At 36.6% G+C, this 24,934-nt stretch overlaps 1 protein-coding gene across 1 annotated transcript in view; it reads left to right on the top strand.

Annotated features, from left to right (window-relative positions):
* Positions 1-24,260, top strand: part of GC (GC vitamin D binding protein) — a 38,787-nt gene extending 14,527 nt beyond the window's left edge. Inside the window, exons 2-13 of the mRNA XM_019932656.3 lie at positions 2,064-2,133; positions 2,713-2,845; positions 4,932-5,143; positions 6,283-6,415; positions 6,725-6,819; positions 10,218-10,347; positions 11,365-11,567; positions 12,522-12,651; positions 13,078-13,175; positions 14,685-14,817; positions 19,882-19,933; positions 24,087-24,260. Of these exons, the coding sequence (XP_019788215.1) occupies positions 2,064-2,133; positions 2,713-2,845; positions 4,932-5,143; positions 6,283-6,415; positions 6,725-6,819; positions 10,218-10,347; positions 11,365-11,567; positions 12,522-12,651; positions 13,078-13,175; positions 14,685-14,817; positions 19,882-19,914 (1,370 nt within the window). The 3' untranslated portion in view covers positions 19,915-19,933; positions 24,087-24,260. The remainder of the gene's footprint in view (positions 1-2,063; positions 2,134-2,712; positions 2,846-4,931; positions 5,144-6,282; positions 6,416-6,724; positions 6,820-10,217; positions 10,348-11,364; positions 11,568-12,521; positions 12,652-13,077; positions 13,176-14,684; positions 14,818-19,881; positions 19,934-24,086) is intronic.
* The last annotated feature ends 674 nt before the right edge of the window (positions 24,261-24,934 follow it).

Here is a 24,934-nt window from a genome sequence, read left to right as displayed (position 1 = left end):
TTCGGGACCTCTTGGTTATTTAGTAACGTATTGTTTAGCCTCCATGTATTTGTGTTTTTTACTTTTTTTCCCTGTAGTTGATTTCTAATCTCATAGCATTGTGGTCAGAAAAGATGCTTGATATGGTATCAGTTTTCTTAAACTCACTAAGGCTTGATTTGTGACCCAAGAAGTGATCCTGGAGAATATTCCATGTGCACTTGAAAACTGTAATCTGTTTTTGGATGGAATGTCCTATAAATATCAATTAAATCTATCCAGTCTATTGTGTCATTTAAAACTTGTGTTTCCTTATTAATTTTCTGTCTGGATGATCTGTCCATTGTGGTAAGTGAGGTGTTAAAAGTCCCCCACTAATACTGTGTTACTGTCAGTTTCCTTTTATAGCTGTTAGCAGTTGCCTTATGTATTGAGGTGCTCCTATGTTGGGTGCATATATATTTATAATTCTTATATCTTCTTGGATTGATCCATTCATCATTATGTAGTGTTCTTCCTTGTCTCTTGTAATAGTCTTTATTTTAAAGCCTATTTTATCTGATATGAGTATTGCTACTCCAGCTTTCTTTTGATTTCCACTTGCATGGAGTATCTTTTTCCATCCCCTCACTTTTAGTCTGTATGTGTCCCTAGGTATGAAGTGGGTCTCTTGTAGACAGCACCTATATGGGTCTTGTTTTTGTATCCATTCAGCAAGCCTGTGTCTTTTGGTTGGAGCATTTAATCCTTTCACATTTAAGGTAATTATCAATATGTATGTTCCTATTACCCTTTTCTTAATTGTTATGGGTTTGTTTTTGTAGGCCCTTTTCTTCTCTTGTGTTTCCCACTTAGAGAAGTTCCTTTAGCGTTCGTTGTAGTGCTGGTTTGGTGGTGTTGAATTCTCTTAACTTTTGCTTGTGTGTAAAACTTTTGATTTCTCTGTCAAATTTGAATGAGATCCTTGCTGGATATTACATCCAGCAAGGTTGTAGGTTCTTCCCTTTCATCACTTTAAACATACCATGCCACTCCCTTCTGGCTTGTAGATCTTCTGCTGAGAAATCAGCTGTTAACCTTATGGGAGTTCCCTTGTATGTTGTCATGTTTCCCTTGTTGCCTTCAATAATTTTTATTAATTTGATTACTATGTGTCTCGGCATGTTTCTCCTTGGGTTTATCCTGCCTGGGACTCTCTGCGCTACCTGGACTTGGGTGGCTATTTCCTTTCCCATGTTAGGGAAGTTTTCAACTATAATCTCTTCATATATTTTCTTGGGTCCTTTCTCTCTCTCATCTCCTTCTGGGACCCCTATAATGTTAATGTTGGTGCATTTAATGTTGTCCCAGAGGTCTGTGAGACTGTCCTCAATTTTTTTCATTCTTTTTTCTTTATTCTGCTCTGCAGTAATTATTTCCACTATTTTATCTTCCAGGTCACTTATCCATTCTTCTGCCTCAGTTATTCTGCTATTGATTCCTTCTAGTGTATTTTTCATTTCAGTTATTGTTCATCTCTATTTGTTCTCTAATTCTTCTAGGTGTTTGTTCCTTAATTCTTCTAGGTCTTTGTTAAACATTTCTTGCATCTTCTCAATCTTTGCCTCCATTCTTTTTCCGAGGTCCTGGATCATCTTCACTGTCATTATTCTGAATTCTTTTTCTGGAAGGTTGCCTATCTCCACTTCATTTAGTTGTTTTTTCTGGGGTTTTATCTTGTTCCTTCATCTGGTACAAAGTCTCCTGCCTTTTCATCTTGTCTATCATTCTGTGAATGTGGTTTTCCTTCCACAGGCTGCAGAATTGTAGTTCTTCTTGCTTCTGTTGTCTGCTCTCTATAGTTAATTCTTTTTCTTATTTTATTTCTTTAATTTTCATTAAAGTTGATAGCATGCCATCAAATTTTGATCCATTGTGATAAAACGGAAAGGCACCAAAAAGTGTAATTGCATATAGGTATTGAGAAAAATGCTACTTTCACCTTTGATGAGTCATGTGGAAGATCACTTTGTATATATACATTTAATGCAACATTCATTTAAAAGGAAAAAGATACTTTTTTAATATATATTTCTGGTTCCTAGGTCGAGATTATGAGAAAGATAAAGTCTGCAAGGAACTCGCCAGCCTGGGAAAAGATGACTTCACATCTTTGTAAGTATGAGGTACTCGCTCACTCTCCTAGTTACCTGACCTTGAATGAAGCTAAGTGTGAGGTATCTTCAGTTCTGTGTCAGGGACTGAACTGATCTCCATTAAGATTAAGAGGATAGAGCCCCAGGGTCAAAGTGGGCAGAGATGTCAGGCAAATGGAGGACATCCAAAGATTCCAGCTGAACTATTGTTAATATGGTCTAAGAATTTGTTACAAGTATACTAGGAGTTGAGAAAACAAGTAAGCATAGTTTTCCAAGGTGAATTAAAAGGCAAATAGTACATGCTATGAGGCTGGCAAACAAAGGCAGCAAGGTAAGGGAAAGGTTCATTTGGGGAGGCTTGAGAGAGGAAAGAACATGAGGCTGGTTTGATGGAACTCCCAAACCCAAGTTCTACTGTTACAAGATGCGTCTTTGTTCCAGATAAACTTATTTTTAAAGCCAATGTCATATTTTCATTAGTCAAGAACATGGGTGCAATATTCCACTAAAAAATTGAATAGATTTCATATTAAAATATGTGCAAATGTGAAAACTTTAAAAAATTCTGCATACATTGACTTCCATTTCTCCTCAGGTCAATGGTCCTATACAGCAGAAAATTTCCCAGTGCTACCTTTGAACAGATCAGTCATCTTGTGAATGAAGTTGTCTCCTTGACAGAAGCCTGCTGTGCTGAGGGGGCCGACCCTGACTGTTATGACAACAGGGTAGGATTGTGTGGTTGGCCATGTCTATGCTGGCCCATAGAAGGGGGTCAAGACAGGCCTTTACATTATATCTTGGGGAAATTTTAGACAGCAACCCACCTACTCCAAGTTTGAGGGAGATACGAAGTCTATTATCCTAGAGTCCAAATTTATTCTGGTATAGTGAACCAATTCTGCCCATTAGTCCTACAAGGTTCAAATGAGAAAACTGGGATGTGTATTATTATCATGGACCGCTTGAAATAATTCTAATATATTCTGTGTATCTTAGAAGCCTACCAATACCCATACCTGTATCATGCCAAGACTGGTACCAAGTGCCCTGGAAAAACTTAGTGTTGGTTTCAAGTTATTTGGGGGTTCAAAAGTTGCCCTGTATATACACACACAGTTCTGCATTTTCTACCTTAGAGTATACATGCAGAAATAAAAAATGCTGAAATGACAGTTTTCAAAATATAGACAACAGCTGAAAAATGTGAAACTACAGGTGTTTCTAGCAATTTACTGATACTGTCATCCGGAAGAATAAAAATGACATTTAGCTGCATCTTGATAAAGGCCTCTACAGACAAATGTCTCATTGCTCAAGACTTCAACAGTTAGCCAACAGACACAATGCTCCAAAGATCTAATTAGAATATATTCTATGACTCTTACCTATTAATTTCTTTACCTGGACCTTATCTACATTCTAAGAACTTTATCGTTTTCTCCCACCAACAACTCCACAAATAATGTCATTTCAACACAACCTTCTGCACTATCTTAAAATAAACAAGCAAACTACCAACTACAATCAAAAAAACAGAACACATTTTTATTTCCATTTTGTTTTACATATTTGCTAACCCATCCCTTGACCAGAAATGTTTGGTCATAACCCATCCAAGACTGTTAGAGACAGATCATAAGAATAGAGATAGCATTGACATTTTTTGGATAACACCATTTTCCTGCTTTACAAAGCAATTTTTTTCTACAAATATGTTACTTTCTTTGTAAACTTTGTTTTTTTATTTGAAAGGAGATAATAAAAAAGGAAAAATAGGAAAGTTGCCAGGGAAAGAAATGGGAAAAGATTCACTGTTTACTTTTGGTTTACATAAATGATTCATCATGTTGCCTTGCTTTCCTTCATCGATAGGGAAGATCTTTAGAAATTTTATCTTCAAAAGATATCTTATAAAATAACTGTAAAGATGTCAAAATCATTTTCCCATGTAAATCCCCAATTTTTTCCATGGACTTATTTCTATTGCCATGGGACTATTTCTACTCCACATTTTTATTCCAGGTATCAAATTCTTTCCAAACAGAACATTTTGTTGCTACAACTGCTTTGCTGGTACTCTTACCATGGGCTTAGTCCGCCCACACGTATCTATGTACCACTGTTGAGGCAGTAAATTAAGTTGTACCAGTGCTTCAACCCATGATGCATAGGAGAATAAACTTTGGGACTTTGGGGAAAAAACAGGCCCTCAGGCCTCATCTTTGACCTACTGATCACAATTTCTGTGTTATGCAGCCCAGGTATTTCTTTTCTTCTGTTGTTTTTTTTTTGGCATTTCTTATTTTTATACACTGATGCAAAAGCAGGCTAAAGAACCATTGAGTAGGAGAATGCAAATCAATGTTGAAGACGAAAGCAGTCAAGGATTAAGAGCCTGTTCATTTAACAAAGGGAGGAGAGGAGGGAAGAGGGAGGTCCCCATTCTTAGCGGTATTTAGAACAGAATACAGATGGGAGATCACATCAGAATCAATGGAGCTTTTTCAAATGACCTCCCTCATCCTTAGAGATGTTAATATCCCTGTGGATAAACACTGTACTAGAGGATCAAACCTCTAACAGCTGCAATCATATACAGTTAACTTGTTAATGAAGGTTCTCTTTTGGTCCTACTCTGAGTCTTAACATAAGACCCTGTACTAGCCTATAACTAGAATAATGCAGCTTGTCATGGCCAGTTTGTTACTAATGAGAATTTTAAAATTTAAGACTAAGATGTTATACTAAATGGAGAACTATAAGCCTGGAAACTTGCACATATGTGAGTTTACTTTTCTTTTCTCATTCTAGACTTCAGCATTGTCTGCTAAGTCCTGTGAAAGTGACTCTCCATTCCCAGTGCACCCAGGAACTCCCGAGTGTTGCACTAAAGAGGGCCTTGAAAAGAAACTCTGTATGGCTGCCCTGAAGCACCAGCCACAAGAATTTCCTACCTATGTAGAGCCAACAAATGATGAGATCTGTGAGGCATTCAGGAAAGATCCCAAGGGGTTTGCTGACCAGTAAGCTGCTTTCATCATATGTAAAACTTCAGGGCATAAAATAACACACATGTCTAATCTAACCCCCTATTCTATATAAACACCTCTTATACCGCAACCCGGACAATTACCAATAACGAAAACTTGACTGTCACCCACAACATCCCATCTCTGTCAGTGCCTATTACAAATAGCTTTCTCAGATGGAGATGAAGTCAACTTTCCCAAACGTCCACCCTCTCTCATCCTAGTTCTAGTATCTGAAGCAGACTCACTTGGATCCCCTGTCCACATGACACGTTCAAATATTTGACAGCAGCTGTTGTGATTCCTCTTATGTTAGGGATCCTTGCACACTCCATCTGATAGAATTTTATTGCTGTGCACAAGTATTTAATTTCCAGTAGAGCATAAGAAATAAACAGTTTTTCATTCTTACAGTGCATTCCCAGAAACACTTGTGAACATGACACTTGTTCTACCACATTAGTGGACATTATTACTTTTACCTTGTTGTTTAACATTCATGAAGAGCCGATTATATATTGATTCTTTACTCTCAGAAGATCATAAAGTTGTAAAAAAATTATGATAATAGAAAAATATATATATACACACACAGAAGTCAAAAGCAACATCATTCAAACTGGCTTTAGAAGTATGAAATCAAGGTCGTGATTTCATAAAAGTTGGTTGGCTTGCCCATCCCTGTAAATTCAGGGAGGATTTTGCCTAAGATCTCAGTCTCTTTAGACACTTAGTGGCTTATGCTCACAAAAATTAAAATAATTTCAACAAACAAGCCTATACACAGCAATTGTCTAGAATAAACAGATAATGAAAGATAATTCCATTACCTTCATTTCAATTTTTTCCACCAACGTTAATAAGCAGCTACCATAGGCCATGCATATGGCAGATGCTAAAGGAATAAAGGGACAAATGACCCCTCCCAAGTAATCTACATGGAAATTTAGAAACGATTTTTTAAATGAAGATATTGATTAAAAGTGACTAGTATTATCACCCTTTCTCTAAATCCCTAGTGCTTTTTAGATATTATAACTATCAACTAACATGCACCCTTTTTCCATCAAAATACTTCTGAAAAAGACTGTTTCCCACAAATGTTTTGACCAATCCTATTTTTCCCCCCACAGATTTATGTATGAATATTCCATTAATTATGGACAAGCTCCTTTGACACTATTAGTCAGTTACACCAAGAGTTCTCTCTCCATGGTAGGGTTGTGCTGTACCTCACCAAACCCAACAGTATGCTTTTTGAAAGAGGTAAGTGTCATTTTGTTACATAGTTATGTTCTTTTTTCTTCTTCTTCTATTAATGCCGTTCCTTTCAAATAATGTTAGAAAGATTCCGATTCTGGAATCCGTAAACGTTTTTAAAATGCCTCTTTCGTATTTTGTTAATTGGAAAAAACACACAATCACCTCTGGGGAAAAAGTTCCGTTGGTCAGAATTCAGTTTTCTAGTCATCAAAAGGAGTCCAAATGGTCTCTTTTTGGCCATTCCTGCACACTGCTTTCAATGGATCCTGACCATCTAATGATAAATAAATAATTCTCTCATTTATTTTCTAGAGACTTCAGCTTAAACATTTATCACTTCTCACCACAATGTCAAATAGAATCTGTTCACAATACTCTGCTTATGGGAAGGAGAAATCAAGGCTCAGGTAAAGATTTAGCACCATCAGCATGTATAGCTGTTTGTTTCTGCACTATCGATCCGTAATATTAGGATTCTCTAAGAAAATGTTTGTAATAGAAGATACAGACCATAGTGTTATGCTCCAATAATCCTCAAGTAGGGCCCAGTTATTTTTTCTTTTCTCTACACAAAATAAGAATAAGGAACAAAACTTTTCTAAAACATAATTTGATTTTAATCAACCTTTTCCATATGCTCATATGGGAAGACTGGTAGACCACTAGAAATTATCTCCTCAGTATTCATATTAGCATGTATTACAAACACATGAGCAAAAACAATCGTTTTTATTCATCACGTGTTACTTGCTTTGCCTATGTTTTCCTTGGGAAAAAACTTCCTGAATTCTTGTTATATGAAGCTTTGTGCTCTATAGTGTAAATCTCTTAAGCTTCGTGAATTTATTCTAATTACTTACTTTGTTTATAAGCTTCACTTTGATTTTTGTATGGCTATTGTTAATTTCACAATTTTGACAGTTTCTATGTTTACACTTCCCTCAACTTCTCAGACATCTAGATTTGCCAGCTTTGTATCTTCAGTATTTAGAGTCTCTTTAATTCCTTTTACTCTGATCCACAAGTGTTTTCCTCTAATGGTAATGAAAGAATTCATGCTGGGACCAGATCTTAATGTTCCCCCAAAGGGCATAGAAACTACTTTCATGAGTCCTTTAAAAAATAGTCTTCCATTAGAACTACTGAAATACTAAATGGCATCTTCTCTAAAACTTCCCTTTAGTTTTCCTTGCATTTAGAGTATTTGGCATGCAGAGCATAGGAATTCATAGTATAAAACCCCCTATAACAATATACATATATGTCTTAATCATAAATTTATACTTGCATTAGTGTCTAGGAATTTACTCCAAGGAACTATCACTGAGTGTGGACAAAGAGTTAGCTAAAAACATTGCTGTCACATTTTTTTTAAATATGAAAAACTTAGATATTTCCTAATAGAGCACATTTAAATCAATCATGATATATCCATTTATGAGAGAATGCCATACAGTTTGTTATAATTATATTTTAAAAGAATATTTAATGAAAACAAAGTATTGCTAAAAGAAATCAAAACTACAAATAGACATTTCATGCTTATGGATTGGAAGAATTAATGTTGTAAAAATATCCATACTATCAAAGCAATCTACAGATTCAATGTAATCTCTATCAATATCCCAATGGTTTTTTTTTTTTTTTTTTTTTTTTTTGCTGAAACAGAAAAAAAATCACCCTAAAATTCATATGGAATATCAAGGGACTCCTTATAGCCAAAACAATCTGGAAAAAGAACAACAAAGTTGGAGGTCTCACACTTTGATTTCAAAACATATTACAAAGCAACAGTAATAAAGACACTGTGGTATGGGCATAACAAGATACAGAGAGACCAGTGGAAAAGAATAGAGCGCTCATATAGAAACCCTAATATATATGGCCAAATGATTTTCCACAAGGGTGCCAAAACTACATGATTGAGAAAAAAGTCTCTTCGACAAATGGTGCGGAAAAATTGGATTTGCACTTGCAAAAGAATGAAGTTGAACCCTTACCTTACACCATATACTAAAATGAATTCAAAATGGATTAAAGATCTAAATCTATATAACTCCTAGAAGAAAACATAGGGAATAAACTTCAGGACATTGGATTTGGCAATTTCTTGGAAATAACAAAGCATAGGTCACAGCAAAAATAGATATACAGGACTACATCAAGCTTAAACTACTGCACTTTAAAGGAAAAAACCAAGTGAAAAGGCAATCTATGGGATGGAAGAAAATATTTGCAAGTCATCTATCTAATAAGGGTTTAATATCTAGAATGTGTAAGGAACTTCTACAGCTCAACAAAAAATAACTTGATTAAAAATAATTGAATAGATGATTCAACAAGAGATATGTAAGTGGAAAGATATTCAACATCACTAATCATAAGAGAAATACAAATCAAAGCCACAATGAGATATCATCTCACACCTGGTAGGATGGCCACTACCAAAAGAACAGAAAACGAGTGTTGGCAAGGATATGGGAAATTGGAATCCTTGTGCACTGCTGATGGGAATGCAAAATGGTACAGCCATTGTGAAAGATAGTATGAAGGTTTCTCAAAAATTTAAAAATAGAGTCACCATATGATCCAGCAATCTCACTTCTGCATCTATGTCCAGGGAAATTCAAAGCAGAACCTCAAGGAGATATTTGCACACCCATGTTAACTGCAGCATTATTCACAATAGTCAAGAGGTAGAAGCAACCCAAATGTCCACTGACAGATGAATGGATAATGTGTGATACGTACATACCATACCTATATTACATATTATACAGTCTTACATTCCTGTCACATGCTACAACATGGATGAACATTGAGGACATTAGGCTAAGCAAAATAAGCAGTCACAAAAGGACAAATACTGTATGATTTCACTCATATAGAATATCTAAAGTAATAAAAGTCATAGAAAAAGAAAGCAAAAAGGTAGAAGCTCACCAAAGGCTGAGGGTGGATCAGTGGGCAGGGGGCAGTATTTATGGGTTTCGAGTTTTAATTTTGCAAGATAAATTTCTAGAGATCTGTCATATAAAAGTGAATATACTTAACATTACTGAACTATACACTTAAAAAATGGTTAAGATGGCCAATTTTATATGTTTTTTGCCGCAATTTAAAAAGAATGATATAGAACCTATTCCTGATATATTAAGTGAAAAAGGAAAATAGGTGAATGGTATAGCAGAGCATAATCGCTTATAAAATACCTTGTAAGCCTTATAAAATACTTCAGGGTAACACATCAAAACATCAACATTTATTAACTCTGTGGTCTAGCGCTATAGGTCTTCATTATTTCTTTTATCTGCAGTTTCTAAATGAACTTATGAAAATTTTTAAACACGATGAGGGGTCACAAAAACACAACGCTGGCCTTATGAATAGACATTAGTGCTTTCTTTATTGCCATTTTAGATCTAACATTTTTTTTATCACAACTATTTTTTTTAACATCTTTATTGGAGTATAATTGCTTTACAATGTTGTGTTAGTTTCTGCTGTATAACAAAGTGAATCAGCTATACGTTAGATCTAACATTTTAATGGCATGCTTCAACTACGTAGATCTGGCCAGAAGAGAAGCTCTATATCAGTACTGAAAATATGAAAAGATTCATTGGGGATGACTGAATTCTGAATAGTGACTTCTGCACAAAGGATCCATCACATAGCAGTTGTGCTCTATGCAGCCACTGAAGAATTAAAATTATGCTATTACTCCTCCCGACTCTGTGTTCATAATGAAACCGAAAAAAACTGGGAATATGGGTAAACTACTAATTCATTTTTAACTGTTTAGCCATCTCATCAAATTTGCCCAAAAAGTGCCTACTGCAAATCTGGAGGATGTTTTGCCACTGGCTGAAGGTGTTACCACAATCCTCTCCAAGTGCTGTGAGTCTGCCTCTGAGGACTGCATGGCTAAGGAGGTAAGAAAATCACCATCATCATGAGCCACATACTGAGTGGCAGACTTTCTCCTAAGCTGCTTTTTATATGCATCATCTCAATGAATCCTCATATGTATCCTATGAAATTTAAATATATTGTTAACTCAGTTTTACAGATGAGGAAACAGAAGATTAGCAAGGATTAATAATTTGAAGTCATACAACTAGCACGTGGCAAAGTCCACACACAAGGACAAGATTCTGATTCCCAAGACCTTACTCTACCTACAGAGTCCAATGCAGATCTACTAGTCGTATATAGTTAAGTTTAAATTAAACAAGTTTAAACTTCAACTTTGGTAACACTAGCCACTTTTCAAATGCTCAGTATTGCACAGTACAGATAGAAATTATTTCATCATTCATTATCTGTTCTATTAGACAACACTACAACCATTAAAGTGTCTAATGTTTTTGTTATGTCTATTAAAATTTGATAGTCATCCAAATTTCTCACCTTTCATTTATATAATCCTTTCAAGTAGATACAAATTTGAACTGTTACTTAAATAAAAGTCACTACGTGTCTGTGGACCTCTTTAGAGATAGATACTTTGTTACCTGGCCTTTTTTCATTAAGGATACCTGTCTATGTCCATAGATGTTTTTCTATAACCTGACTTATAATGGCTAAGTGGGACTCTATGTATGTATTGCATATGCTGCATTAATCTACCTAGATATGCCATCTTTTTATTTAACCAGTCCCCTTTTATTGGATTTAGGTTGTTTCAGTTTAATATGTTAAGCAATGCTGCCCTTAATAGCCTTATAGCTAAATCTTCCCTTCATCCATAATTATTTTCTGAGAGTAAATTCGTGGAAATCAGATTGTATACTTTAAGGCTCTTAGTACACATTGACAAATTGCCCTCCGCAAATGTCCTACCAATGTACCTTGAAAGAGCATTCACACTGACTTCTGTAAGCCTTCCTTATTTTTAATTAGACTAACTAGGAAACTAACAATGCACAAACTCACAATTGCTTTTGTAGCTGCTTGAGTACACAGTAAAAATCTGTGACAACTTATCCACAAAGAATTCTAAGTTTAAGGACTGTTGTCAAGAAAGAACACCCATGGACATTTTTGTGTGCACTTACTTCATGCCAGCTGCCCCAAACCCCGACCTACCAGATGTCAAGTTGCCCACAAACAAAGATGTGTGTGATAAAGGAAACACCAAAGTCCTGGATCAGTAAGTAGGGTTGATCTAATTTGACAGTATTGATATTCACTAGCATTAAGTGACAAAGAAATTAAAATGGGAAGAAATAGTAAGCCTTTATCTGTTTTCCTCCAGCTAAGAACTAAAATAAACCATTGGTTGCGTATACTGAGTTGCATGAACTACGAGTACGTGTATACTTGAGGTGTAAAAATATTTCTTAATTAAGTCAACAGGCCCTAAAATCAATTACCAGTATTAGAGAGCAGGATTTAGACTGAATTTGGATTGAAACTAATTTACATTTGTCTAAGTACTCATTGTTTTTTTTTTTTTGCGGTACGCGGGCCTCTCACTGCTGTGGCCTCTCCCGTTGCGGAGCACAGGCTCCGGACGCGCAGGCTCAGCGGCCATGGCTCACGGGCCCAGCCGCTCCGCGGTATGTGGGATCTTCCCAGACCGGGGCACGAACCCGTGTCCCCTGCATAGGCAGGCGGACTCTCAACCACTGCGCCACCAGGGAAGCCCCTCATTGTTTTTATAAATGCATAAACAATGGGATGAGACAATGTAAGAATTTACACAAACTGCTTTCACAGAAAAGCTACCTAAGTTACTCACTTGATGCTTTATATAGGGTTCATTGTATTATAGTTGCATAAAGGACAGTTCCACAGGCATGTGAAGTAGATCTGTTTATATATAAATATATAAACAAATTTATATGTAGTACATACAGCATTTTACTTGAGTTAAATTAACTAGTTACAATAGCTTCAAAGCAACTGTTAATAATTTGCATTCAAATGAGAATATTGATTTTAACTTCAAACCTGTTGATTTGGAGTCAATTTTAATTAAATCTTATTTTTAATTAAGAAGGCAGGTATTCTGCCTTAATAGATGTCAAATTTCAAAACATGACATGCCTCCACAAATCTACCCATTGTTAAAGAGCGTTATCTCCTTTCTCTTTCATGCCAGGTATGCGTTCGATCTAAGTAGGAAGACTCATATTCCAGAAGTATTCCTCAGTAAAATACTTGAGCCAACCCTGAAAAGCCTTGATGAATGCTGCCACTCTGAAGACTCTGCTGCCTGTTTCAATGCTAAGGTACAATGTGCTATATTTTCTTTATCAACTTTGCTATAGATCAAGGGTTGGCAAACTGCAGCTCATAGGGCAAATCTGGCCTGGTGTCTGTGATCTAAGAATGGTCTTACATTTTTAAATGCCCTAAAAATAATAATATTATACATGAAAATTATATAAGACTCCAACATCAGTGTTCATAAAGTTTCGTTGGCATATAGCTCTACTTATTGTTTATGGCTGTTTTGCCATGGTGGTAGTTGAGTAGGTACAGCAGAGACTGTATAGGACTTACAAAGCTTAAAGTATTTACAATCTGGTCTTACGTAGAAAATGTTAGCCAATATCTGATATAGATAATAAACACTCATCTTGATACATTGCATGGAGTTCTGATTTAACATCTCCCTGGACAGTGTTTCAAGACAAATAACTGTTTTCTTACAGGGTCCTCAATTGACGAGAGAACTATCTTCTTTCATTGAAAAGGGACAAGAACTGTGTGCCGATTATTCAGAAAACACATTTACTGAGTACAAGAAAAAGTAAGGGACTTGTTCTGGCTGATTCCTCCAAATTTATCAATAATAGTAGCCCAGTACTGCTATTTGAAGAAGAGTTGAAGACTTTAGATGTGCTAAGCCCAAAAGGAAGGCATTTCTTTATAAATAAGTGTTAACACTAAAATAATAGGCCATAATAATAAAAAGTTTTACTGGCTTCCTGGAAAATCTCTGTTGAGAAGATCATATCATTCTCAACTTGATTAATTTCTTAGATTCATTTCAAATCATTTTGAACAACACAGATCCAGCAAGCACAAATACAACCCCACAAAAAGACCTTTATAAAGAATCCCAAAAGGATGACACCTTCTTCAGTGACCCCCATGAAGTCTACCTTAACAAAGCTCTAAAAGAAAAAAAGCTGTGAAATCCTTAAGTTCAAAATGGTTTATTTCCCAGTTATCAGAAAATTACATAATTAATAGATCATGGAGGCGTTATAGAATGTTACAGATAATGCAAGATTAAGTTCTCTGCCAACAGTTTTGAACTCCAGGATTACACGGGGCAACTGAGTGATAATTTATATAATCTCAATACATTAAAAATGTTAATGCAGTCAAATTGACATTTTGAGTTTTGAAAGTAGAGAAGATGGAAACGATTGAGTCTAGGTATTTACAATCCCATACATGCCCTTTTCCTCCCTATCCTACCAGAGTTCCTTCTGGTCTGACTTGCTTTCCCCTCCCAGCTGGAACCAACTCTTTTCAATAACGCTTTTATAAGCAGGCTAGTCACCCTCACCCTGTTGTCCTTTCCCTGTATCCATTTCACTAATCCCAAATCCAGATAAACTTGGGTCTCTACTACTTCCCAATCCCACTACTGAGTGGGCTGGCAAGTATTTCTTGGAGAAAGTCGTAAACCAGGCTGAGTCATAAACCATTATGAGGGTAGAGAGTTACCAAGATCACAGACCAATCAAACTGGGAGAGAATCAAGAGAATTCAGATCCTAGCACCGTCTTGAAAGGGAGACAGAGAGTTAGTTAATAGTAGAGCTAAAAACAAGAGCCAAAGTTTCTAACCTTTTTTGTGTTTTCTAGTATAGCTAGTTGAGAAGTAGGCAAACTGAAGGGAAAATTACATAAAATGAGGGCGAATACATGAAGGTGACAAAGTCCTGTAAGGGAAGTATTCTTTGAGGAGTTTGAAATCTAGAACTTGAGAGAAGATGAAAGGTCAGGGAGAATAGAGGAGGAAGTCATCCATGCTGATTGATGCAACTGAGCGAATGAAAGGGGAAAGGTGGGAATTCAAATTCAGCAACAGTTTGTATGTTTACTTTCATGATCTAAAGAGACAGGTTTCACTTTCTAATCTCAAATTGAGGCACTAAAAATCATTCCACAGATATTAAGTTTTCTTAAGAAGGGCAACTATATTTTCCTTTTTTGTTGCTAAAGATCTGAAGTGGCTATCATTTTGCACTAGACATGTTTATAAAACACATCTAGTAAAACTTTACATAAAATTGGCCTTTCAGACTGGCAGAGAGGCTAAGAGGAAAACTGCCTGATGCCACAGAGACAGAACTCGAAGAGCTGGTTGACAAGCGCTCAGACTTTGCGTCCAAGTGTTGTTCTATAAACTCACCTCCTCTCTACTGCAATTCAGAGGTAAGAAAATTTAACCCTCTACTTAATCACTGCATAGTATTAAGAACTTATATAGTAAGATTTACTCATTTGTTATTGATTGCCTGATGGAGAAATGTTTTGTTGGCCTTTTCAGATGCAGTAATCCATTTGTTTACATCCTCCATTTGACCCATTATTCTCCAGCAGTCATTTCAGAATGCTATATTAGAATAGTCAAAAAAGATAAAGAGAGCACTCCATTTCACTTTACAGCTAACTTGGAGGTATTAGTGACAATTCCAAGAATTTTGATGTCTCACCCATTCTGTTTCTGCAGTATAGAGGCAGGGTTAAGAACAACTCTACGCCATACCAAAATAGTATCTTCCTTTGCTCATCTCTTTCTAAAGTTCATGATATTAAGTTGTATCCCTTTGGGCCGGATTTAACTATTGTTGGTTTTGTTGTCTATTGGGAAGGAAACATTTATGATCCATTTTGGACCCATCATTTTTGCTTTTACATAAAAGTAATTTAACTATAGTGTAAAAGTTAATACTACGGGGCTTCCCTGGTGGCGCAGTGGTTGAGAGTCCGCCTGCCGATGCAGGGGACACAGGTTCGTGCACCGGTCCGGGAAGATCCCACATGCTGCGGAGCGGCTGGGCCCGTGAGCCATGGCCGCTGAGCGTCCGGAGCCTGTGCTCCGCAACGGGAGAGGCCACAACAGCGAGAGGCCCGCGTACCGCAAAAAAATAAATAAATAAAAAAGAAAAGAAAACAAATTAAAAAAAAAAAGTTACTACTACTTAGGCCAGTGATTTAATGCCAATCAGAAGTCCCTTTCTATAAGTTAAAGAATTTTTTCAAGAACTTACATGAATTTTTGTTCATCTAAACCATGAAAGCAACAAAGGCTGGTTTCATTTTATTATTCTATTATTTTTCTATTCTATTTCTATTACTATTCTATCAGAGCACATTTGATAATATCCTAAAACTTAATAAAAATCACAGAAGTTTGTGTGTCAGAAGAAAACCGTGAAGCTCATTTAGTGTACTTTTTTTTTTTTACTCAGTTAATCCCTTCCACAGGTCATTCAGCTTCCATTTAAATACAGTCAATTTATTTTCTCTTAGAGGTAGACTATTTTCACTGCCCAGTGGCTTTATTTATGAGAACATTTTTCTATAAACTAAACCATGATATTCTCCTAATTTCTACTGAGTCTAGTCTGGCTTTCTCTACCAACTAGAAAATGTCTTTCTCTCTTCTCAGTAGAGGCTCTTTTATATTTGAAGTGGTTTTTGGAAAGTCAGACTGTGAAAAGCTGTTTGTGCCTTTGTTTTTGTTAAGTTTGGGGTTATACGTACCAATTCTCTTAACGTTTTAGTGAAGTTTTGTTTTTCACCGTATACTGCCAAACAAAGCCTTAAATTAACAAATCGAGCTACATCATATTGTTTGTCTTTCTTCTCTATACCCTTGAAGATTCTGATTTCTCCTCCAATTTCCATGTATACACTCCAATCCCAAACCTATTTGCCAACCTTGTTTGTAATAATTTGTAAAGTCAGAATTCCAGACGAAAAGGGTACAATAGAATAAAATCCTGTTCTTTAAATTCTGCGGAGAAATATATCATGTTCACCTGTCATTAAAATTCAAAACAAGTAAGATTGTAAACAAAAACTGAAAGACTTGGCGTATTAGGATATTTTGGTCATTATCGGCATTAAAACATTTAGCATAAGGCAACTAAATAGAACAGTTCCTTCCTGGACTACCAACTGGCTTTGGGTAATATAAATAGCTGCTTAGGCTGCCTTTTCCAGAAGGGGGGAAAAAAAAAGTCACCTTACCTAAAAGGTGTTTTCTATCAGCAGAATTTGCTCTGACGGTCTCATGCAGTCATCAAGGAAAAAAAAAGCCTAAATCCTTTTCTTATATTCTGTCAAATACCGCTTTTGTAACCCATCTCTAGTCCCATCATCTGTTCATCCAGCTACACATTTTTGACCTCATGCGAGACAAACTAAGCTTTATGCATGAAGCACATGCTTCCTTCAAGCCTCTTGCTTTTCATTTCTTTAATCTGCTTTTCACTATATTTTTCATTATAACACATTGCCGTTTTAAAACTTTATTTTCAACAACCATGATGAGAAGGCAGTTTGGTAGTGTTCTCTTTTCTTGCTTTATAACCAGTAAATTTATAGCACTGCTGCTGCTGAGTAGCCAGACTTTCCGTAATAGCTAAAGAACAGTGAGAGGAATGGAGTTGAGATACTCATGAACATTTGATTATTTAGAGCCCTCGGACGTTAGACCCTCTGGTGTTCGTTAGCCTTTTTGATTGTCTTTCTACGTTAATCTCATTGTGAGGCAGGTGTGCTCACCTCTGCTTTCTGACTTCAATCTGCTAGAACAGCATTCACTTTAATTCTCAATGCTTTGTGTAAATATTTGTCCCATTTACCCTATAATTTGGATTATAACTTCTCATTAAGTTTATCATTTAATCTCCTCATCCAAATGCTTGACAGTTTCTTTTCCTTTTAAGTAGTGCCCATCTACTACATTTACTCCAAGTCATTTATATCCAGGGATCCATTTCTGTCTGCCATTCTAAATATACTTGGCACAGTTGCTAGAAGAGTGGCAGAAGGGGCCTCTGAACCATACTAGATCAGTGTTTCATTACGTGGTCATCTACCCCTACCTACCCTCACCCTGATCTTGAAATGATCAGGAAATAGAACCATCAGTGTAATCTTCTTTCGGCTCTACCATGGCACTCAGGACTGGTCCATTTTTATATTCCGTAGAGGCCCACTGACTGTAGAAAAACTTACCGCTACAAAATTAGACTTGATTTTTATTTCTCTCCATCATTCAGGCAAGGCATCCCTGTTCATTCTTCTGAAAACTCATTACTATGCTATCCCTAAGATATCCCAACAGATTTCCCAAAGTTTTCAGAAAGCCACTGTTATGTGCTGGAGTTGATCCTTAAAATTTCGAAGACAGTCAAATGCAAATAGCCAAGAGAAGCTGGGCAAAGAGGAGACTGACTCTTCCTCTCTCATCCCCTTCACCTCCTTCTCTCCCCTTTTCTTCTCTCCCATACTTCAGGAAAAATTGTTACATCTCTCAGTATAAGTAGATTTTATAATCCTCAGTGTCATAGCTAGCAATTATTAAACAATTTCTATTTCTTAAGCAGGATATTAATAGCTTTACATGTATTTGTAGAACGATCTAAAACAATTCTAAATGTTAGGTAACATTATAATTCCCCTTTACACATGGGTTGAGTGAGATATACAGAGATTATATAAGGAAAATCATAAGTTTATTTAATGAGTCTGTTACCTGTCACTCCATGTCATTGTCAGAATTCAGCCCGAATTTAGCTAATAATGACAAAGGCAAATTACCGATACCGGAAGACTATTAATTACTGACTGAAAATCCAAAATTATTGTTAAAATAGCAAAAAATGATACCAGGTCAGTAGTATCACTCTAAATTCCATTCATCCCACTTCCTTGGAATCTTCTTTCATTAGTTACACTCTTTTGTTTCAACAATACCTTTTTAATGATTCTAATTTAAAGTTACTTATCTCCTGATCTTAAAAAACTAAGATACTTTAGACACTACTCCCTAGCTACTTTTCTCCTTCCCTTACAGCCAAGATTCTTGAAAGAACAGTATATACTCTCATTCCTTACACCTCTTATTAATTCCTCTACCCTTTGCAGTATGGCTTCTGATGCTACCATACCACTAATGGCAAAGTCACACTGAAATATTCTTGCTAAATCTAATGAACATTTTTCAGTCCTTATCTTACCAGCCTTCTCTGCAAAACACTTGATACCCACAATTATTTTTCTTCTTGAAACAATTGTCATCTGCATTATCATATTCTACCTTTTTCCTTCTGACTCTTCCCTTCTTACTCTCTTTAGTATTGTCTTCCTCTCTACCTATCCCTTAAGTTTCCATGTTTTCCAGAGTTTTTCCTTGATCTTCTTCACTTTTCATGACATGACATTTTCCCTGAGTGTTCTCATCCATGGACACGCCTTCAATCTTCAAATCTCTACCTCTAGCCAGAATCTCTCCCCTCAGCACCAACATTTTTATCCAACTGTCCATGGGGGCTCTCTTGTCCCACAAGAAATTCAAACTCAACATGCCCAAAGTCTTTCCCCTAAAACCCCCTCTTATTTCCTAAATGTATAAATATTATCGTCATTCACATTGTCTAAAATGGAATCCTTGACTTCTATATACATTCAGCTAAATTCCAAATCCTATCAATTCTAACTCTTCAGTATCTCTCAGTAGATACCTTCTTCTACATTATCAGTACTCTTAGGCAATCTTTGCCGGGATTACACCCTTGGTCTCCCATCTCCAGTCTTCCTCCAGTGCCTCACACCCAATTCCATCTCTATACTGAGGTCAAAATAACCTTTGCAAAGCACAAAATGGTGAATACATTCTAATTGCTCTCTGTTGCTTCTAAATTGAAGTCCAATTTTCTTTTTTAATCAAAGAATTTGGACCCTTGGTTTCCTCTCCAAACTGATCATTACTTCTTGCTCCTCTTGTGTTGGTTCTCCTGAACTACTTGCAATTTTTCAAGTACATTAAAGTTGCTCTTACCTCAAGGTTTTGCACCTCATGACTCATCCTAGATTGCCCTATTCGCACCCTATAACGTGGCTCAATCTTTCATCAAGATTCCGGGTTCAGTTTAGACACCACCTCCTCTGGGAATGCTTCCCTGGCCCCCAAGCTGTTATGCTTTAACATTCAGTGCACACCCAATAATTAACGCCTATTAACTATTGTCATTTTTTCCTCGTCTTTTTTCCTGGAATACTGTAAACTCTTCAAGAGCAGGGACACAGTAAAACTAAATAAGGATGTGAAGGATGGTCAATTAAAAGTTCAATATAAAACTGCATTTTGACAAGAATCCTTTCCTCTAAACAAGGTTCAAAAAAATTTGTTATACCTTTTGAAATGACCTTCTAGTCTACAAACAAAACACTCCATGATTTAAATAATTTTTTTCATTTCAGATTGATGCTGTAATGAATACCCTACAGTCCTGATGCATGTGTACTGTCTTAGGTAAGTACAGTTTTTAAAGGCAGCAAAGAACCCAGCTTTGTACAATGTATCTTTAAAATCATAATGGGAAGGAGACTATTTGTCCAAATTATTCTAACAATTATTTAAAGTCATTTTATGAGACTATTTTATGAGATGAGAATATTAAGCATATGGAAAAGTCAAGGAGCTTACGCAAGTATATACGACCAACTTCTGACAAATTTAGGACTAGAATTCAGATCCTCAGCCTGGTACTATATCCATCTTAACCTCACATCTAAGATAATGACAGTATAGAGATCATTTCAGGTATTTTAATGCATTCAATAGAAAAAACTGAGTTCAAAGACAGAGACCATCAAGTCTTAAAGATAACATGGCAGGATTCTCAGAAGGAAAGCGGCATTCCTCAAATTAAAGCAACACTGTTGAAATAGTACCACTTCCTTCTTTCAGATATTACATTTTCACCCATTAAGAAATGCCGGATAAAGATATTAAACGTATAAAATAATTTCGATAGAACTCCATACTTTAAACTGAAGGTGATCTCAACTGTGCACATTTCTACAAAAATATTTTCTCTCTAGATTTAATTGTATTCATTTTAAAGATATTGCTTCTGGGCTTCCCTGGTGGCGCAGTGGTTGAGAGACCGCCTGCCGATGCAGGGGACATGGGTTCGTGCCCCGGTCCGGGAAGATCCCACATGCCGCGGAGCGGCTGGGCCCGTGAGCCACGGCCGCTGAGCCTGCGCGTCCAGAGCCTGTGCTCCGCAACGGGAGAGGCCACAACAGTGAGAGGCCCGCGTACCGCAACAACAACAAAAAAATATATTGCTTCTGAAATTTAAAAAAATGATTTAAAAAAGTGGTTTTGGCTTATCTCAGATCTTAAACAGGCTTTTCAATGATGTAAAATTTTAACTTTGCCGATATACTGGTATCTTTTCCTAAAATGATATGAAAGCAAAAGCCTTTGACTAATGAAATTCAAGCTTCCAACTATCAACAATATGAATCATTAGAAACAGCAAAAGGAAATTAACATTCTGAGAGGAACTGCAATGGAGATGATCAAGGAAACTCATTTTTGGAATCACCCAATCTGGATTAGAAACCCCTCTCCGTCTATCTTTATAAACTTAAATTATACTGCCTAGAGCTCAGTTCCCTTTTCTGTAAGAAGAAAATTGTAATATCTACTTCTCAGCATTGTTGTAATGATTAAGTGAAATGATTATGCATATAAAATTCCTAGAAAATAGTAGCAGTAATACTAGCAAAGTTGTTACTGCTGCCGCTTCTACTACTGATACAACTGTTGACTAAAGAAAAACATACAACCTGAAAGTTGTGAGTTATGTTTTATTTGGGGACCTTACTGAAGACTACAGCCCAGGAGACAGCCTCTCAGATAGCTCTGAGGAGGTAAAGGAGGAGCCAGGATATATAGGTGTTTTTTTTGCTGAAAAAACAAACATGAAGTTGAACATCAAAGATTATTGCTAATCACAAAGAACAGACATCTCAAGTTAATGATTTTAGTTCTTTTCAATTATACGGGAAGGGGTAAGAATCTGGGGTCATTGAAATTATTGCTTTAGATATGCATAGGGCCAGAATCCAGAGCACGGAAAGTTTTCTGTTTTTCTCCATCCTGAATTCCCCTCAGGGCACACTGTCAGGACAGCTGCAGTGTCTGACGGCAGGCAACATTCTTTGTCTGCAATATGAATCTAAACTAAAACAAGTTTCCCTGCCTATATATTCTTGTGCTTTTGCACATGAATATTGTGTCTTAAAGGGAAAGTAAGTTCACTGAACTATTTCTGGAGAAAAAGGCCACACCTGGAACTAATATGTCACTTACACCTCAATTAAAAAATTAAAAGTGAAGTTACTTGAGTATAACTATTCTAGAGTTAAAAATAGTATCTGGTCTCTGTTGCTGCTAAACTAATCGTTTTCCCTCATTTAAATTAATTCAGTCTCCCTCCATCTCAATCCACATATAATCTATATAGAGTTAAAATCCCAATACACAAGTTACCTCACCTCCCACCCTTTGAGGTATCCCTAGCCTTAATAAGAATTCGGGTTGTTTGGAAAGCCATATAACTTCGCCTTTGAATTTGTCTTCACCGGATTATGTTATTCTCTAGGAACTCAGTGCATTTTTTGGTGTCTCATGTATATTCATATTCTTTCAGTCCCTGGGAGCACAAATTGAAAAAGAGAGTATTTTAAGGAGACGTAACACTAATTTGATAGAGTTTTTTTTTAACCTAACAACTTTCTGAAATATTTAATGCTAGCTAAATCAACAGGTAAACTGTTTTTTTCAGTGACAGATTAATGAAGGGTTCTAATATACTGATTCTTCTGGTTCTAGTCATTATCTTCTATAAATATTTTATCATTTCTCTCGCATTAGTCAATATTTTTCTATGGCCTTTAATTAGTCCTTCAATTTCTGCATCACCCAATTGTTTGATGCAGAATTAAATTAGTCAATTCTTCAACTGACTAATTGAAGAATTAGTCCTTCAATTTCTGCATCACCCAAACACATTTTGATCAGCTAGAAGGAAGCCCTAAAAATCACTCACATATTCCTTCCATAGGTTTCAAACTCTATTTTACCCACTGCCTGTTTATTATAACCACAACCTGCAATTATAAAGGGTTGTTATATTTGGAGCAGTTATGTGGCTTTGAAAGAGCAAATTATACCTTGTTCACAAGGTTGTGGGACTGGGGCACTTGATGTCTAGAAATAATGATGCCATAACCTAAAAGTTCTATTAGGTTTCTAGAACACAGCCAGCAGATTATGATTCTTGGGTTCCAGGTGAATTCTGTAGCTCTGTAGGACAATCCTGGATCCATTTAATTATCAGCAGTTGTGAGCTGCTCTGAATCCAGCACTTGACTTTGATTCCAAACTAAGTAGTGAGCACTTGTCTTCCCTCCCCCATCTCCCCACAGACCAGCCTTTTCTTCATATCTTAAATTGCTGTAGAATATATCCAAGTTCTTCTATGGTTTTTCTTACTCTAACAATTATGCTCTTGATGACAGAAGTGGCACATTATTTAGCGTGAAGCAGTTCCTAAATCCATTAAACTAACTTTGGCTGGCTATGTATTTTTCACTGAAAGCCTACCCCACTCGAGATGTGAACAGCTTATAGAAGCTGAAGCCTTTGTCTCAAGGTGTTCCCATCCTTAGGTACACCCACAATTCATGTCTTCCACTCAACAGCTTGATGCTATTTCATTCTTAACTAAAGTCTTTTTATAAAACGACTTGTCATCTTGACAGTTATTGGGCCCCTTGATCAATTTCTTCTAACCCCCAAGTTGATTGTGACCACATTTGCATGCCCCATTGGAGAAGGAATTACTGTCTTTTGATAAATCCCACAAAGCCAGTTATCTTTTGCCTTCAGCTTTGGAAACAATTAGTGTTCCTTGGGTTGCCAACAGATAAAGGAGTTAGCTCATGCTGCGGAATCGAGTCAGAGAGAAAATACTACTAGAATCACACTCAGCACAACTAGGTGCTGACACCACAAGAGAAACATACGAGGGAAGCATGGAGGCGTCTCCTTTCTCATCCTCACTCCAAGGCATAAACTCATTGAGGTCAATGAAAGATGGAATTTCTCGCACTGTGCAAACAGAATTATGATACAACCCTGCTGTAGTGTCTTGGAAAAGAAAATAAACAAGGGGGAGACACATTTGCTTCATTACAAAGTAGAAGGTGATTTGATTAAAACCTCACACTCAGTGAGGTACTAAAATAACAACAACTATTATCTCAGTCCCATGACTGAGGGGCCTCATGTGCATTGGTTGTTTTTTTTCGCTCTGGCAGTGATTATTCATACTCATACATCAGAAACTTACATACACCATTAGTTCAAAGAAAAAAAAACTGTACGATGTACCTTAGCATAACAGTGATGGCTTTATATTCAGGCCTTGGGAATTTCTTACATTGACTCTGGACCCATCAGGTGGGCTGTAGTGGATACACGGGTCACGCTAGACAGGTTTATCTTTATGCGTAATAACCTGACCTTATATGCATCTGTTGAACTGTAGGATGGTTGTCGCCCATTAGCTCTGGTTTTCTAACATTTATTTCCATTATTCCCACAGACCTAGAGCTGGAACCACTCTGGGAATGACATCTGACGGCCTAACCTAAGCAAAACCAGAGCTCCTGGGGAGACAACTAGGATACTCCCTGCTTGTTATCAGCTGCAATAGCCTCGTACTATTGTTAATGTTAAGTATGATGATCTGTTAAGAAAATAAATGGAACTACAATGCAAACCATAAATGCTACTGAGCATGATGCTACCATGTTGATCTCCAGCACTATTCCTGTGACCTTCACCAAGACACTACAGGAGGCAGCCTCAGCCTCACAAGGCCCCGCTTTTTTCTAGATTTGCTGTGTCCTAAAAGATTCACAGCCTAAGCATCCACTTTACACTTCCCAGCACACTGAGCTCCATGCCTTGATCGCTTCTCAGGCTTAATACGTACCATTAAGAAAAAGTTAACAGCCTTCTACCATAAATAGCCCAGAAGAGCTCACTTCTTAAAGACAAATTTTGTTTTTAATTAAAGAAAAAGCAGCCTCCCTGAGGATACCTTCTTGCTCCCAGCTGCAAGTTGTACGCCATTAATTAGGTAGTATCTGCCTGGCAACAAGTTTATTGTTGCTAAAGACGAGTCCTCAGAGCAATTTATTGGGTCAAAGTTCTAAATACAATGATTTCAGCTGAATTCGATTTACCGTATATACACTATAAGGTACTATTTCTATGTGCTTGATTTGCCCATGGAAACTGAAGGTGTTCTAACTCAACAGATTTTGCTTTGAAAGAAAGATTATGTTTTCAGAATCAATGCTCCTCTGAAACCAATACAAGCCAAGGAAAGCCTTCTATATTTATAGTTAACTGCTTCAAGGAATTGAAATTCATCTCGTGGTAGAT

The sequence above is a fragment of the Tursiops truncatus genome, chromosome 5, assembly GCF_011762595.2.
Source record: "Tursiops truncatus isolate mTurTru1 chromosome 5, mTurTru1.mat.Y, whole genome shotgun sequence".
Classification (NCBI taxonomy): Eukaryota; Metazoa; Chordata; class Mammalia; order Artiodactyla; family Delphinidae; genus Tursiops; species Tursiops truncatus.
The sequence above is the reverse complement of the archived record's forward strand: the minus strand, read 5'-3'. Positions and strand labels throughout refer to the sequence as shown.